This window comes from Geotrypetes seraphini, chromosome 6 (genome assembly GCF_902459505.1).
Source record: "Geotrypetes seraphini chromosome 6, aGeoSer1.1, whole genome shotgun sequence".
In the NCBI taxonomy this organism is placed as follows: domain Eukaryota; kingdom Metazoa; phylum Chordata; class Amphibia; order Gymnophiona; family Dermophiidae; genus Geotrypetes; species Geotrypetes seraphini.
In genome coordinates, this window is record NC_047089.1 from 13,299,851 (window position 1) to 13,314,728 (window position 14,878).

General features: G+C 46.8%; 1 protein-coding gene across 1 annotated transcript in view; it reads right to left on the bottom strand.

Moving 5' to 3' along the window:
* MAP6 (microtubule associated protein 6) overlaps window positions 1-4,899 on the bottom strand; it is an 82,412-nt gene extending 77,513 nt beyond the window's left edge. Inside the window, exon 1 of the mRNA XM_033949122.1 lies at window positions 4,289-4,899. Coding sequence (XP_033805013.1) covers window positions 4,289-4,899 — 611 coding nt within the window. The remainder of the gene's footprint in view (window positions 1-4,288) is intronic.
* Between the last annotated feature and the right edge of the window lie 9,979 nt (window positions 4,900-14,878).

Here is a 14,878-nt window from a genome sequence, read left to right on the forward strand (position 1 = left end):
CGGGACAGATAGGGAAAATGCTTGAGTACCTGATTGTAAAAACTGCTTAGATAACCTTGATAGGCGGTATATAAAAATTCTAATAAACTTGAAACAAAAGGTGGTGGAGGTTACATGGGTCAGCGATGGAAATTACAAACTGTTAAAAACTTGGTATCTGATTAAATATCCTAATTGAAGCAGGTATCTGAGACCCTTTATCCTCAGTTTCCTTGAAACACTCAACTGTGGGATTTTCTCAGTATTTGTGGATTATTCCTAAGGAATCCCGTTAACCATTTTCCTTGAACTGTTTAGTGAGTATTTTAAAGCCCCTGCTCCAACAGGCAATAAGTGATTTATCGCATAAATGAAAGGAATAACCTCCAAGCTTAGAAAAGGCGCAGGATTTATCATAATAGCATAGCCAGCAGCCATCACATCCCCTTGTGTTTCCTCTGGCCTATCATTTCTTGTACATTCTGTGGAAGGAATTGTCACCCAGGATTATTCCTTGTGTTCTTTTTCTTTTTTTTTTTTATTATTTAAATCTTTATTGATTTTCAAGTAATAACAGCGCAATACATATGAATCTGAACGTATAATGAATCAAGGAAAGCACTTTGAACTTACAAATATTCAAAAGCAATCATTCTCCCCCCCCCCCCCATTAATTAATCCAAAATACAAATGTATATAAACTTCCAATAACCTTGCTTTAATTAAAATAGAAGTGCAAACCTACCCCCTCCTTCGCACCCTGGATGTGTAAGGAAATCAGACAAAAATTAAAGGGAAAATGACCAGTAAATAGAAGCCATATTCTTTGTGTTCTTTATACGGATCTTCCAAATTCCCCACCCTGATAATATAAATGGATGTAAATTATACCATGCCCTTTCTAACCCTTTGTGCCTTCATGCTACATATCCGTCTTCCATTACTGCAGATCGGATGTAGGTGTGGCTCCATGAATTGTCAGCGTTACAGAGAGAGCAATAACCATTTTTCTCACCATGACCACCCAGAAAACTGCACTTCAGCAAAGCTCGGAAGCATCCATTTGCTGCAGAACACAGGGGACCTTTTACTGAGCTGAATTAAGGTCTCATGCACACCTAACACAGGAAAAGTGGCCTAATGCAGGACACGCTAAAGCAGGGATGTCCAACCTTTTGGCTTCCCTGAGCCGCACTGGCCGAAAAAAAATGTTTCTGGGGCCGCGCAAACGCTGCAGCAAGACAGAGGAGGGAGCCGGCAAGACGGTAAATACTCAGGGGCAGCAGAGGAAAACAATGCATTGCCTTCGACTGGGGCTGCACAAAATACTTCACAGGGCCGCAGGTTGGATAGCCCCTGCGCTAAAGCATTCTGTTTTGCCATCTGCATGCATTAACTGCATGGCGTTTATTTTGGGGGGAGGGGGCGTGTCTGAGGCAGTGAATGGGCATGGATGCATGAATCAGCTAGAGTATTGACATTACCACTTTGTTAACTGGTTTGGGCATCCATAAACATGGGAAGCCTTAATTAGTGTCTCCTAAATAGGAGGTAGGTCTCCCACATTAATTTTTTTAATGGCCACATGCTAATATTAACACTAGCGCACAGCTAGAAAGGCAGCAAATAGGAAAAAAAAACCTTTTTAGATGACCATGCTAGAAAGGGGCTGTAGAGGGAATTCGATAACCAGAGCCGAAATATACTTCTCCCTCCGTATTCGTGGGGGATGCGGGCAGAACATAGCCGTGAATACTGGAAAACCGCGAATAACTTTTTGCATGTTATTCGAGGTTTTTCGGTAAAATAGACCTGAAAAAGATAATAAACCCTGAATGACCTGACCTGCGATTTGCTTCGTACATCGCCGGGAGCAGCGAATTCCTTCAGGAACCACCGAGAGCAGCGATTTCCAATGTGAAACGCCGGGTTCAGTGACGAAAACTAGGGGGCGGAGTCAGCAGCCGAAAAATCACGAATAAGCGAATCTGCAGATATGGAAACCGCAGACACGGAGGGAGAAGTGTATAGGCAGTGAAAAAAAAAATATTCAGCGCTAAGCACGATTTTATAAAGAGTTTGCGCCTTATACAGAATTGGGTTTCGCACGGATTCCGTGCCTGACTGTTGGGTGCTGAACTTACACCTGCTAATTCCTGGTATGAATGCCGGCACGCAAGCTAGGCGCGATTAGACAGTATTCCGCAATCCCGCACACAAATGGGTGGAATGCCCCCGACCGGCCCCCCTTTGCGGGTACGTGTCATGTTGATTGTTCAGAGCTCATTCTGCAATTTATTTGCATGCGCATCTCGGAAGCATACTCAAAGTTGGGCCTACAACTTTGGGCACCATATATAGACTTGGGGGTCAGGGCTGGCTCAAAGGACTGATGCGCTGAGCCAACTTTTTCATTGGCACCTGCTCCCTCCTCCCCCAAATCTGGTACTTGCGTCTCTATTCTGCCCCTCCTCCCCTTTGATCCACTATCTCCCCCTCTCTCACAAGTCCTCCCCGCCCCCCCCCCCCACTCCTGCCGTACCAGGTGAGGCACTGGTTCGGGGTAATGGTGATAAAAAAGCATCAGAATCCCAGTCCAGCATCCATCTCTCCTGGAATACGAAGGTAGACCAAACTGGGATTTTCACACCCTTTATCGCCGGAGCCCTGGGTCAGTGCCTCACCTGGTCCATAGGTTGACGGGTTAATGTACACAGATAAGGCGACCACAAGGATGCACTAAGTCCACTTACTAGTGCAGCTTATTAAAAGAGCCCCCCCTCCCCGCAGTCACCAGTCAAGATCTTTGCATGCTGCCAAGGCGAAAACCCAGTTCACCCCTCCTGTTAGAAATTCCAGCTACTTCAAGCATCTCCCCCAGATTTCAATGGCACCTACTCTCTTCCAGCATCAGAATTCCTCTGTGCTAAGTTGAGATCAGTTAAAAAAAATCAGCAAAGCAGTTGGGTATTTATTTAATTTTCTATAACGTTCTCCCAGGGGACCTTAGAACGGTTTACATGAATTTATTCAGGTACTCAAGCACATTCCCTTGTCTGTCCCGGTGGGCTCACAATCTATCTAACGTACCTGGGGCAATGGAGGGATTAAGTGACTTACCCAGGGTCACAAGGAGCAGCGTGGATTTGAACCCACAACCCCAGGGTGCTGAGGTTGTAGCTTTAACCACTGTGCCACACACTGCAGATCTGCTCTGGGAGAATGTGAAAATCTTTGCCAGTTTGAGTAGGTTTTAGAAGAGCGACATCACAGTTGCACAAAGTTGAGGATACCGTGTGGGATCTTTTCAGACTATATACTGTATTTTCACGCATATAACGCGCGCGTCATGCACGATTTTACAAACCGTGCATAACCTTGCGCGTTATACGCGTGAGCGCGCTATATAAATTTTTTTTTACATAGTTCCCACCCCGTCCGACGCCCGATTCATCATCTGGAAGGACCGCTCGCACCCCCACCGCTCGCACTCCCACCCCGATGGACCGCTCGCATTCCCACCCAAAAACCGCTCGCACCTCCGCAGCCTCCCCCCCTCCCCCCATGGAGAAGCTGTCTACCTTGTTTCCGGATGCCAGTGAGCCCAGCTGCTTCCTCTGCCGGCGGTCCTGCCCCTTCTCTGAGCCCTGCTGCGCTGCTTCCTCTTCCGGCGGTCCCGCCCTTTCTCTGACGTCAGAGAAAGTCCTTCCGGATGATGAATCGGGCGTCGGGGGGGGGGGGGCATCAGGCTTTCAGGGTGGGGACAGGACTTCAAGGGGGAGAGGAGAGTTCGGGGTGGCTGAAAGTAGAGTCGGGGTGGCCAGAGGAGGAGTCGAGGCAAGTGAATGGAAAGTCGGGGCGGGGTGAAAGGAGAGTCGGGGCAGCCAGAGGAAAGTCGGGGCAGCCAGAGGAGAGTCGGGGTGGCATGCGCGGTATACCCGTGAGCGCGGTATATAAAAATTTCTTTACATAAATTTGTGTTTCCCGCGCGCTATACCCGTGTGCACGTTTTACACGGGTGCGCGTTATCTACGTGAAAATACGGTAGGTCCCTTATTGGGTACAGACAGTATCTGGGGGCCAGATGTGTTAAGCGTATTTTCTATAAGTACATAAAATTGGAAGAAACCATTTACTGCTTTGTTCTTTTATTATGCAAAGAGATGGATGACGATGCAACCTGTTGGAACTATCAAAGCACCTTTCTTGCACAATCATCTTTGTTCCATCTACTAGGCCTTAAATTTAAAAAGGCATCATCTCTTCCCAGACCCTTTCCTATTTCTCTAGGAGGTCAGTTTCCCCTTACCTGTAAGAGGTACCAGATCCCTTTTCCTCCTTGATCTGCTTGTTCGTAGCATCTGCCACAGCCCGTCCTGTGCCCTCACGCGACCCTGGTTGGGAGTCCTTTGCCTGGGAAGGCCCTGCTTTCCTCTCGTGACCCTCTGCTCCCTTCTCCTGGGGCTCAGAGCTCTCGTGAGCTCGATGTTTCTTTTCACTGGGACCGTCAGCAAGAGGCTTAGGGATCCAGGGGTGGTCACCCCGCCGTGGGATGGGCCAGGCTTTGAAATCCTTCTTGTACTGCGTCTCCCGTTCAAATGGGGTGCCTGAAGGCTGGTACTCACTCTTGGGTTTGCAACTGGGCTCCGGCCTCACCTTCCAGGGTTTGTAGTCCTGTCGCATGACTGAGCCGAGGGGGCATGCACCAGTACTCTGATCCACCGGTGGCTCCCCGAGGCAGGGCTGTGTCTGTATGGCATGAGCCGGAACAGGATTGGGGCCTGTAAGAGGTGGTGGCTGGGCACCATTGGTCACCTCTGAGTACTTGGTGAAGACCAAAGGCACTGCGATGTCCGCCTTGTCTAGCTGGTTCCAGAAACGAGCAATGCAGCAAGCCCTGGTGATACAGGGCCATGCCATGCTGCTGCTAGAGCTATCAATTTTTGCTGCAAAAAAAAAAAAAAAAAAATCCTATTTCCTCCACCAGAAGCAGCAGCAATAGCAACAACAGCCCTCAAAAAAAAAATAAAAAAATTTTGTCTCTCTTTTTTTTAATGTGATACAAATCTGCAAAACTGGACTCCTGCAATATTTACTGCAAAGGGCCAATCGGTGCAGAAAACAGATTTCCCAACCTGTTTATTATTATCCTCGTCTTGAAATCCTTCCTACCCACTAGCTGAAGTCATGGTGCCGGCAAGGGTGGCGGCGATCGGGCGACGGCAGGCTGGAAGCTGCAGCAGTCAGAAGGAATCTGGCGCGATGGGGAACATCGCTGCAGGAGGGGACCCCACCCACACCGCTGTCAGCATCCTCGGAAAATGCTCCGGCAACCGAGCCGCGGTGCCGAGGAGATCACCCACCTCCGTCAGCACGCAGGCAGGGAGGGGAGTGGGGCCACCCTCTTAACCCTCTCCTCTCCGCAGCCAAGGGATCCTGGCTGACTTCCTTGGCGTAGAGGGCTCGAAAGAAACCAAGCTGGAAATCGCTCTTGATTGCCCAGGCTTTGCATCTTTTTCAAGCGAGCCCACGACCCGGATCGGTGCTGACGTGCCATGATGCAGCTCAGATGGGTTGGCAATGTTGTGGTAACGCCTGGACGCTTTCCAATCACCCCAAACGGGGTTGAACTAGCTCACGCTTTTGGGACACTATTTTCAGGACCACGGAGCCTGGACAGCTCCCATGTGCCGTCAAGAGGAGAGTCTTAAAACACGGGAGAGTACAGAGGATCGGGTGACTGATTGTCCACTCCTTACCTCCTGTAGCCCAGGGGTGTCAAAGTCCCTCCTTGAGGGCCGCAATCCAGTCGGGTTTTCAGGATTTCCCCAATGAATATGCATGATATCTATTTGCATGCACTGCTTTCATTGTATGCTAATAGATCTCATGCATATTCATTGGGGAAATCCTGAAAACCCAACTGGATTGCGGCCCTCAAGGAGGGACTTTGACACCCCTGCTATAGCCCGAAATTCGGATTTTTAAACTTTTCAAGGCAACCGCCTTTAACCATGTGAATATTACTTAACCCAACTAAACCTCAAACTAAGCAAAAGAATGGAGCCAGGAGGCATTTTTAAAAAATTCATTTTGGAAACAACTCAATCTTTCAAGGGCAACGTAAATTTCCAGAAATAATTTACATATTTTATAGGGTTACCATATGGCTCCAGAAAAAAAAAAAAGGAGAAATCCGGGTTTTACATCTGTCTCAATCTAGCCTCCTTACTTCCATTGCTTAAAGTGGAAGTAAAACCCGGATGTCTGAATCCATCCTCCTTTTTCTAGACCCTATGGCACGGGTAGGGAACTCCGGTCCTCGACAGCCGTATTCCAGTTGGGTTTTCAGGATTTCCCCAATGAATACGCATTGAAAGCAGTGCATGCAAATAGATCTCACGCATATTCATTGGGGAAACACTGAAAACCCGACTGGAATATGGCTCTCGAGGACCGGAGTTCCCTACCCCCTGCCCTATGGGCTCCTTTTATCAAGCCGCGCGAGCGGGTTTAACGCACGCAACTTTTCATCACGCGTTAACCCCCGCGCTGGCCTAAAAACTGCAGCCTGCTCAAGAGGTGGCGGTAGGGCTAGCGCAGCTGGCGATTTAGCGCACGGTATTATGCACGTTAAACCGCTAGCGTGCCTTTGTAAAAGGAACCCTATATTTGAAGCAAACTTAAATTATTTTTGAAGGTGAAATTAACACATCCAGTTAGTTGTTCTAAATACCACTTCTGAACCTCACAAAATATTTTTTTTTTCACGGTGGATCTTGCTCTCACTAACAAACATCATCATATTAATGATTGTATCGGGCATTATCAGACAGACGCTAATTTTATGGATTTTAGTTAAGAAATTACAGGCTTTTGTGATATCAGTAGATTTATTCAGGATTTTTAGGTTTAGAGCTGAAAAAAAAAAAAATAATTTTACGCAACGGTATCTTTCCCTGTTGATTCTATTCTGGGCCTATCCTATAGAGCAGGGCTGCCCAAGTCCGGTCCTCGAGAACTACTGGCAGGCCAGGTTTTCAAAATATCCACAATGAATATGCATGAGAAAGATTTGCCTGCACTGCCTTCTTGGTATGCAAATCTCTCTCTCATGCATATTCATTGTGGATATCCTGAAAACCTGGCCTGCCAGTAGATCTCGAGGACCGGACTTGGGCAGCCCTGCTATAGAGCAGTGGTTCCCAACCCTGTCCTGGAGAACCCCCAGGCCAGTCGGGTTTTCAGGATAGCCCTAATGAATATGCATGAGAGAGATTTGCATACCTGTCACTTCGCAGCTTAGGAAAAGGAGCCCTGGGTTTAGCATGCTGTGGCTTAATAAAGTTTGCGAGACACTGATAGTCAGTCGGGTTTTCAGGATTTCCCCAATGACTATGCATTGAAAACAGTGCATGCACATAGATCTCGTGCATAGTCATTAGGGAAATCCTGAAACCCAGACTGGATTGCGGCCCTCAAGAAGGGACTTTGAGAATATTAGAGAATGACACGGTGACAAAATTCATCACCATTCCCGTCCCCGCGAATAACCATGGGAAACCATCTTCATGTCATTCTTTAAGGAGAGAGGGAAGAATCAGAGTATCCAGAGCAGATATTGTGATGTCATAATGCCTCATTCCACCAGTGCCTAAGAGCCAATCACATCAGTGATGTCACAATGGCTTCATTATCCTTGGCTCACATAAGAATCAGAGTATGAATGGCCACAACCACTGACCTGCAAGCTTTGCTTTGAAAAATGCTGGTGTAGAAGGACTGAGGTTGAAACAGACACTACAAAATGACAGTCTCTGGTATCCAGAGCAGATATTGTGATGTCATAATGCCTCATTCCACCAGTGCCTAAGAGCCAATCACATCAGTGATGTCACAATGGCGTCATTATCCTTGGCTCACATAAGAATCAGAGTATGAATGGCCACAACCACTGACCCGCAAGCTTTGCTTTGAAGAAGGACTGAGGTTGAAATAGACACTAGAAAATGACATGGGATTATTTCCCGCGGTTATCCGCGGGGACGGGAACGGTGATGAATTTTGTCACTGTGTCATTCTCTAATATTCTCAAAGTCCCTTCTTGAGGGCCGCAATCCAGTCTGGGTTTCAGGATTTCCCTAATGAACATGCATGAGATCTATGTGCATGCACTGTTTTCAATGCATAGTCATTGGGGAAATCCTGAAAACCCGACTGGATTTCGGCCCTCAAGAAGGGACTTTGAGATCCCTGAAATCACATGCATTTGGGGGGAATGAGTAAACTTCCTATATGTACATTAAGAGCTACATCAGCCCAATATCCAAGCACAGCTGAAGTGAGTAATTTCTGTTCGGAAATCAGGGGCTCAATATTCAAAGCAATTCTTTGAGCATTCGACCAATTGCAAGGATGGAATCTTTCTGCTTCTGCTTTTATCTATTTCAATATTTTATGTATGTAACTTTATTGTAAACCGTTTTGGAATAAAACGGTATAGAAAACTGTAACATAAATAAATTGTCCTGTTTGGGGGCTAACTGCTAATTTTCAGTAGATTGCGCCAATGAAAATAACTAGTTAGCGCTGAACTGAAAATCAGCTATTATGAGGACATTCATAGAGAATGACATGAGGGACAAATATGTCCCTGTCCCCGCGGGATCTCAATATCCCTATCCCTTCCCCGCGAGTTCTGTCCCATTCCTACAAGCTCCGCCTTAACCGCACAGGCCTCAAACACATACGATTTAAGTGTTCAAAGCTTGTGTAGATGAGGACAGAGCTTGCAGGAACGGGATAGGGACAGAGCTCCAGGGGACAGGATGGAAATAGAGAGAGCCCGCAGGGATGGGAAAAATTTATCCCCCTCTCATTCTCTGCCAAAGCTGGAGTCAACACTTGGCTGTTGCATGCCAACATTGATAGAAACATGATGGCAGATAAAGGCCAAATGGCCCATCTAGTCTGCCCATCCGCAGTAACCTCCTCTCCCTATTGGCTAAGGCTCTTAACATTTGCATCTCCTCTTCCTATAGGCTAAGGCTCTTTATACCTGCATTGTGATGTCATAGAACTTTAAGGTTAGAAACATAGTAACATGATGGCAGATAAAGGCCAAATGGCCCATCCACAGCATCCACTATCTCCTCCTCTCCCTATTGGCTAAGGCTCTTAACATTTGCATCTCCTCTTCCTATAGGCTAAGGCTCTGTGCACCTGCATTGTGAGGTCATAGAGCTGCCCCTCTGCAGTAACCCTTATCTCTCTCTCTCCAAGAGATCCCACGTGCCTGTCCCAGGCCCTCTTAAATCCAGACACAGTCTCTGTCTCTACCATCTCTTCCGGGAGATTATTCCACGCATCTACCACCCTTTCTGTAAAAAAAGTATTTCCTCAGATTACTCCTGAGCCTATCACCCCTTAATTTCATCCTATGCCCTCTCATTACAGAGTTTCCTTTCAAATGCACTCATGTGCATTTACATTACGTAGGTATTTAAACGTCTCAATTATATCTCCCATCTCCCGCATTTCCTCCAAAGTATACAGATTGAGATCTTTAGGTCTGTCCCCCATACGCCTTATCACGAAGACCACACACCATCTTCATAGCCTTCCTCTGGACCGACTCCATCCTTTTTATATCTTTTCGAAGGTGCAGCCTCCAGAATTGTACACAATATTCTAAATGAGGTCTCACCAGAGTCTTCTACAGGGGCATGAATATCTCGTAAGAGGTTTTATGGCTGTCAAAGGGTTATGCTGAAAACATGATTTCCTGCATAAATGTCCACGTGGACACCATAATTAAATCTTGAAAGGACAGCGGAAACAACGGGATTAAATTAAGCAGCAAGAGTTTGATTAGTAAGCATTGGCAGAATTAGTCATGTGTGCTCCAGAGGAAGAATCAGGCTGATGCAAGTTAGGCTAAAGATTTTTTTGTCTCCATCCCCGCAGCTGCAGCGATGGACCCCACCATCCCCAGATCCACCATCTCTCCTTTCCTCAACTACACTTTCATCCAGCATCTCTCCCTCCTTCCCCACCACCCCAGCGTCCACCATCTCTCCCTTTCTCATCCCAACTAACCTCCTATCCAGTATCTCTATACCCCTCCACACCATCAACTTCTCTCCCTTTCTGTTCCTTCCCTCCCTCCATCCCATTGTCTACCATCTCTCTCCTTCTCCTCTGTTTTAGACCCATTATTTCTTCCCCTCCCCCCCACCCTCAGTCCATCATACCCATACGCACGTAGGGTTGGACCCCTCCTTCCCTCCCTCTGTGGTCCCTTCCTCTGACGTACGGGACCACGGCAGACGGAATGTGCTACAGCCAACCGGCAATCCTTGGCAGGCTGCTTAGAAGATGAGACTGGGAGGCCAGGATGGATGGAGGGAAGGAACGGCGGGTCATATCTCGGGCCAAATCGGGGACTAAATTTAATTACCCTGCGGGCCAAATTTAGTCCACGGGCCAGAGTTTGACAACCCTGTTCTAAGGCAATGGTTCCCAAACCTGTCCCAGGAAAACATCAGCCAATCACTGGGTACGCACGAGAGAAATTTGCATGCAGTGGAAACAGTGCATGCAAATCTGTCTCATGAATATTCATTGCATATATCCTGAAAGCCCGACTCCCTGACCAGGAGGCACTATGCGAAGGGCCCCTTTTACAAAGCCGAGGTACCGATGCTGTCGCAGTAAATGCACCAAAGCCCTTCAATTCCTCTGGGTTTTGGTGCATTTACCACAACAGCATCGCAGCTTTGTAAAAAGGGCCCTAAGTGTGGAAAGACTAAAAGGGTTAGGGCTTTTCAGCTTGGAAAAGAGACAGCTGAGGGGAGATATGATTGAAGTCTACAAAATCCTGAGTGCAATAGAAGCGGATCGATTTTTCACTCTGTCAAAAATTACAAAGATTAGGGGAAGTTACTGGGAAATACTTTTAAAACCAATAGGAGGAAATATTTTTTCACTCCGAGAATAGTTAAGCTCTGGAACGCGTTGCCAGAGGATATGGTAAGAGTGGATAGCGTAGCTGGTTTTAAGAAAGGTTTGGACAAGTTCCTGGAGGAAAAGTCTGTTATTCCGTTAGTCTGTTATTGAGAAAAACACAGAGGAAACCACTGCTTGCCCTGGATCAGTAGCATGGAATGTTGTTGCTCTTTGGGATTCTGGAACCCTGCTACTCTTTGAGGTTCTAGAATGTTGCTACTCCTTAGGTTTTGGCCAGGAACTAGGGGCTTGGATTGGCTACTGTGAGAACGGGCTACTGGGCTTGATGGACCATTGGTATGACCCAGTATGGCTGTTCTTATGTTCTTACCTGTGCCAAGCATAGAATAATCAAGCCATTGCAACATCACTGTTGAGGTTGGCTCTGAGGCATTATGACATCACAATCTTAGCTCTGGAATGTTGTCCTCATTGGGGTTCCGGAATCTTGCTATTCTTTGAGATGCTGGAATGTTGCTACTCTTTGGGTTTTGGCCAGGCACTAGGGACCTGGACTGGCCATCGTGAGAATGGACTATTGGGCTTTATGGACCATTGGTCTGACCCAGTAAGGCGATTCTTATTAAGATGATCCATAATAGTACTTTCATTTGCTTTTGCAATATTTTTTGAGCAATACAGATTTCCTCATCTCATGTTTGTAATTTTTAATTGTTCCATTTTAAGATACATATTATGAGAGGTGCCCGGGGGTGGTGCCTCTCCCCACTCTCTTCTCCTCCCCTCCACCTGCTTCTTCCCTGCCCCACCACTACCACTCATGCGCCTCTTCCCTTCCCCCGTATCTCTTTAATGTTCCCTGTGTGAGCAGCAACCCCAACCTACTGCTCGCGCCAGCGTCAGCTCTTCCTCTGATGTCACTTCCTAGGCACGGGTCCAGGAAGTGACATCAGAGGAAGAGCCGACGCTGGTGCGAGCAGTAGGTTAGGGTTGCTGCTCACACAGGGTACATTAAAGAGATACGGGGGAAGGGAAGGGGTGCATGAGTGGTAGTGGTGGGGCAGGGAAGAAGCGGGGGGGGGGGGAGAATCCTACCCCTCCCCCCTTACTATGCCACTGCTCCCTCTTGCTACCTAGAGATACTCTGGCCCAAATTCTCTAAATGATGCCATATGTTATGCAGTGGTAGGTGCCTTACTACCACCTAACTCTGTTGTTTTAATTGGTGTTAATTAGCGTGGTAATTGACCGTTTCATTTAAAACCAATTAAAACATTAAAAAATGTAGGCGCCTCCAAAAGCAGATGGTGTATTTGCGCCTACAGAAGTGCCTAACGGTGCCTTTGGTCAAAATAGGCTTGGTTTATGCCTGAAATGATCTTAGGCGCCTCTGTAGACACGATTCACGTCAAACATAGGTGCCAGGAATGCAGACCTTCAAAACTCTGGCTTACATACTGCCAGCGCCTATATTTAACTGTAGCTGCAATTTCGCCAACAGTGGTATACCATGATTGACACGCAATTGGTGGGGGTTTTTTAGGTGGCCATCGATGTAGGTGCCGTTGTGGAATCCAGCCCTTTGTGTTTTTGAATATCACTGTTATATGGAAGACTGACCCTTAGCTGCAATACCGCGAGACTACCACTAGAGATCATCGCCACTATTTTGTAACCCAGAGCCAGCCCCGCTAGACATCAGAGATCAACTCTGGTTAGCCCTAAAGTGGTGGGGGGTGTCCAGAAGGTGTGTGTGGGGGGGAGGGTTGAGTACAAGAAGGTGGGGGGGGGGATTTATAAGCAGAATCAGGTGAGAAGGGGGTTCTATTTACAAGGGGAGGGGGTTCAAACTCAGCTGGATCAGGTATGGAATCAGTAGTGGTGGCCCAGATACTGTTCTCGAGGAGACTCTCACTGAGCAGCATTAGGGTGTCCAAAAGGGAGAATAGCCTCCAAAATGAAAAACTCTCTCTTTACCTGAAAAGCAAAAGTCAAATTAAAGAAAGAAGCTAAGTTGTACAGATCGGTAGGTGTAGGAAAGTGTGTTTCTGTGATTTTGACTCTTTTTTTCCTGGACTACAGAACTGAAACAGCTCAGATTGTTGAGGTTGCTATGGAAACGTCCCATTTCCCAAAAACCAATGCGCCGTAGCCAAGAGTAAAAGCACAAATTGATAAAAGTCACATGACCTCTAACACCACAAGCCAGGTATTACGGAAGGTTCAATACCACAAATTTAAAAACAAAAACCGAAACACCACCCAAATGTTCGGTCCACTAATTCAAGGAGGATGCATAGATTGTTTTAGGCTTAGTTGGCAAAAAATTTTCAATGAGAATCGGGTACAGAAACTCCCATCTCACTTTATCAAATGCCTTTTCTGCATGAAAACTAATAAATAATGAGGGAGTCCCTGAAACATGCACTTCTTGTAATGAGTTTTTGTATGCAGTACTGGAAAAATATGGTATAACAGGCAGAATGGGAGATGCTATTAGAGTACTATGTGATAGGCCTCTGGCTTAGATGTGGGTGAATGGAAAGCTTATGGATCCTTTTGATTTATGAAGAGGGACTAGACAGTGAACAGACAAATAGACAGTGGAGAACCGGTGGATATTATATACTTGGACTTTCAGAAAGCGTTCGACAAGGTTCCAAATATAAGACTTCTCAGGAAACTACAAGGCCATGGAATAGAGGAAGACATACTAAGATGGATTGGCAAGTGGCTGGAAAACAGAAGGCAGAGAGTGGGCATAAATGGGAAGTTCTCAGACTGGGAGAAAGTGATTAGCGGTGTGCCCCAGGGCTCGGTACTTGGGCCCATCCTATTTAATATTTTCGTCAATGACCTAGAAGAAGGAACATCCAGTGAGATCATCAAGTTTGCAGACGACACAAAGCTATGCCGAGCTATCAGATCGCAGAAGGATAGCGAGGAACTCCAGAGCGACTTGTGTCAATTGGAAACGGGCAGAGAAATGGCAGATGAAGTTTAATGTGGAAAAGTGCAAATGTGGAAAAATGCATTTAGGCAGAAAGAACAAGGAACACAAGTATAGAATGTCAGGTGCAACTCTGGGAAAGGGACCCTGAAACCGTCAGCGCAATGTGCGGCAGCGGCGGCAAAGAAAGCAAATAGAATGTTAGGCATGATAAAGAAAGGAATCACGAGTAGATCGGAGAAAGTTATAATGCCGCTTTATAGAGCGATGGTCAGACCACACTTGGAATACTGTGTCCAACATTGGTCTTCATACCTAAAGAAAGATATAAAACTGCTGGAGAGGGTGCAGAGACGAGCAATGAAGCTAGTTAAAGGTATGGAGAAACTGGATTATGAGGAATGACTTAAGAGACTGGGGTTGATCTCCCTTGGTAAGAGGAGACTGCAAGGGGATCTGATCGAGACTTTCAAAATTCTGAAAGGAATCGACAATTTAGAGCAGGAAAAACAGTTATGTGACACGGACAAGAGGGCACAGACTGAAACTGAGGGGGGGACAAGTCCAGGACAAATATTGTGACCAAACAGACACAAGGCCTGTCAAGGTCCCAGCTAAGGTAAAAGATAAAGTAACAATAAAACCCCGGAAGAAAAATTCCAGGATCTCTCAGGAATTTATTGTGAGAAACAGGGTCAGTGACCACCAGGTGGAGCCTGACTTATCTGGGGATGTGATAGGTGAATTATGTACAACTCACCACCAGGGGAGCTCTAGAGGACCCTGGGCTACTGCTGACTCACCTAGAGCAGGGCACGCCCCAAAGGTAGTTAAGCCAGCAGTGGCATTCAAACCAGCAAGCCGCTTAGGGAGGAAGTTTAGGCCTTGCCTCCCTAGGGACCCTGCCGAGCCAAACAGGGACAACAGGCCCCAACCTATGGAACCAATGGAGGTTGAACAGCCAGAGGATTTGTCTTACCT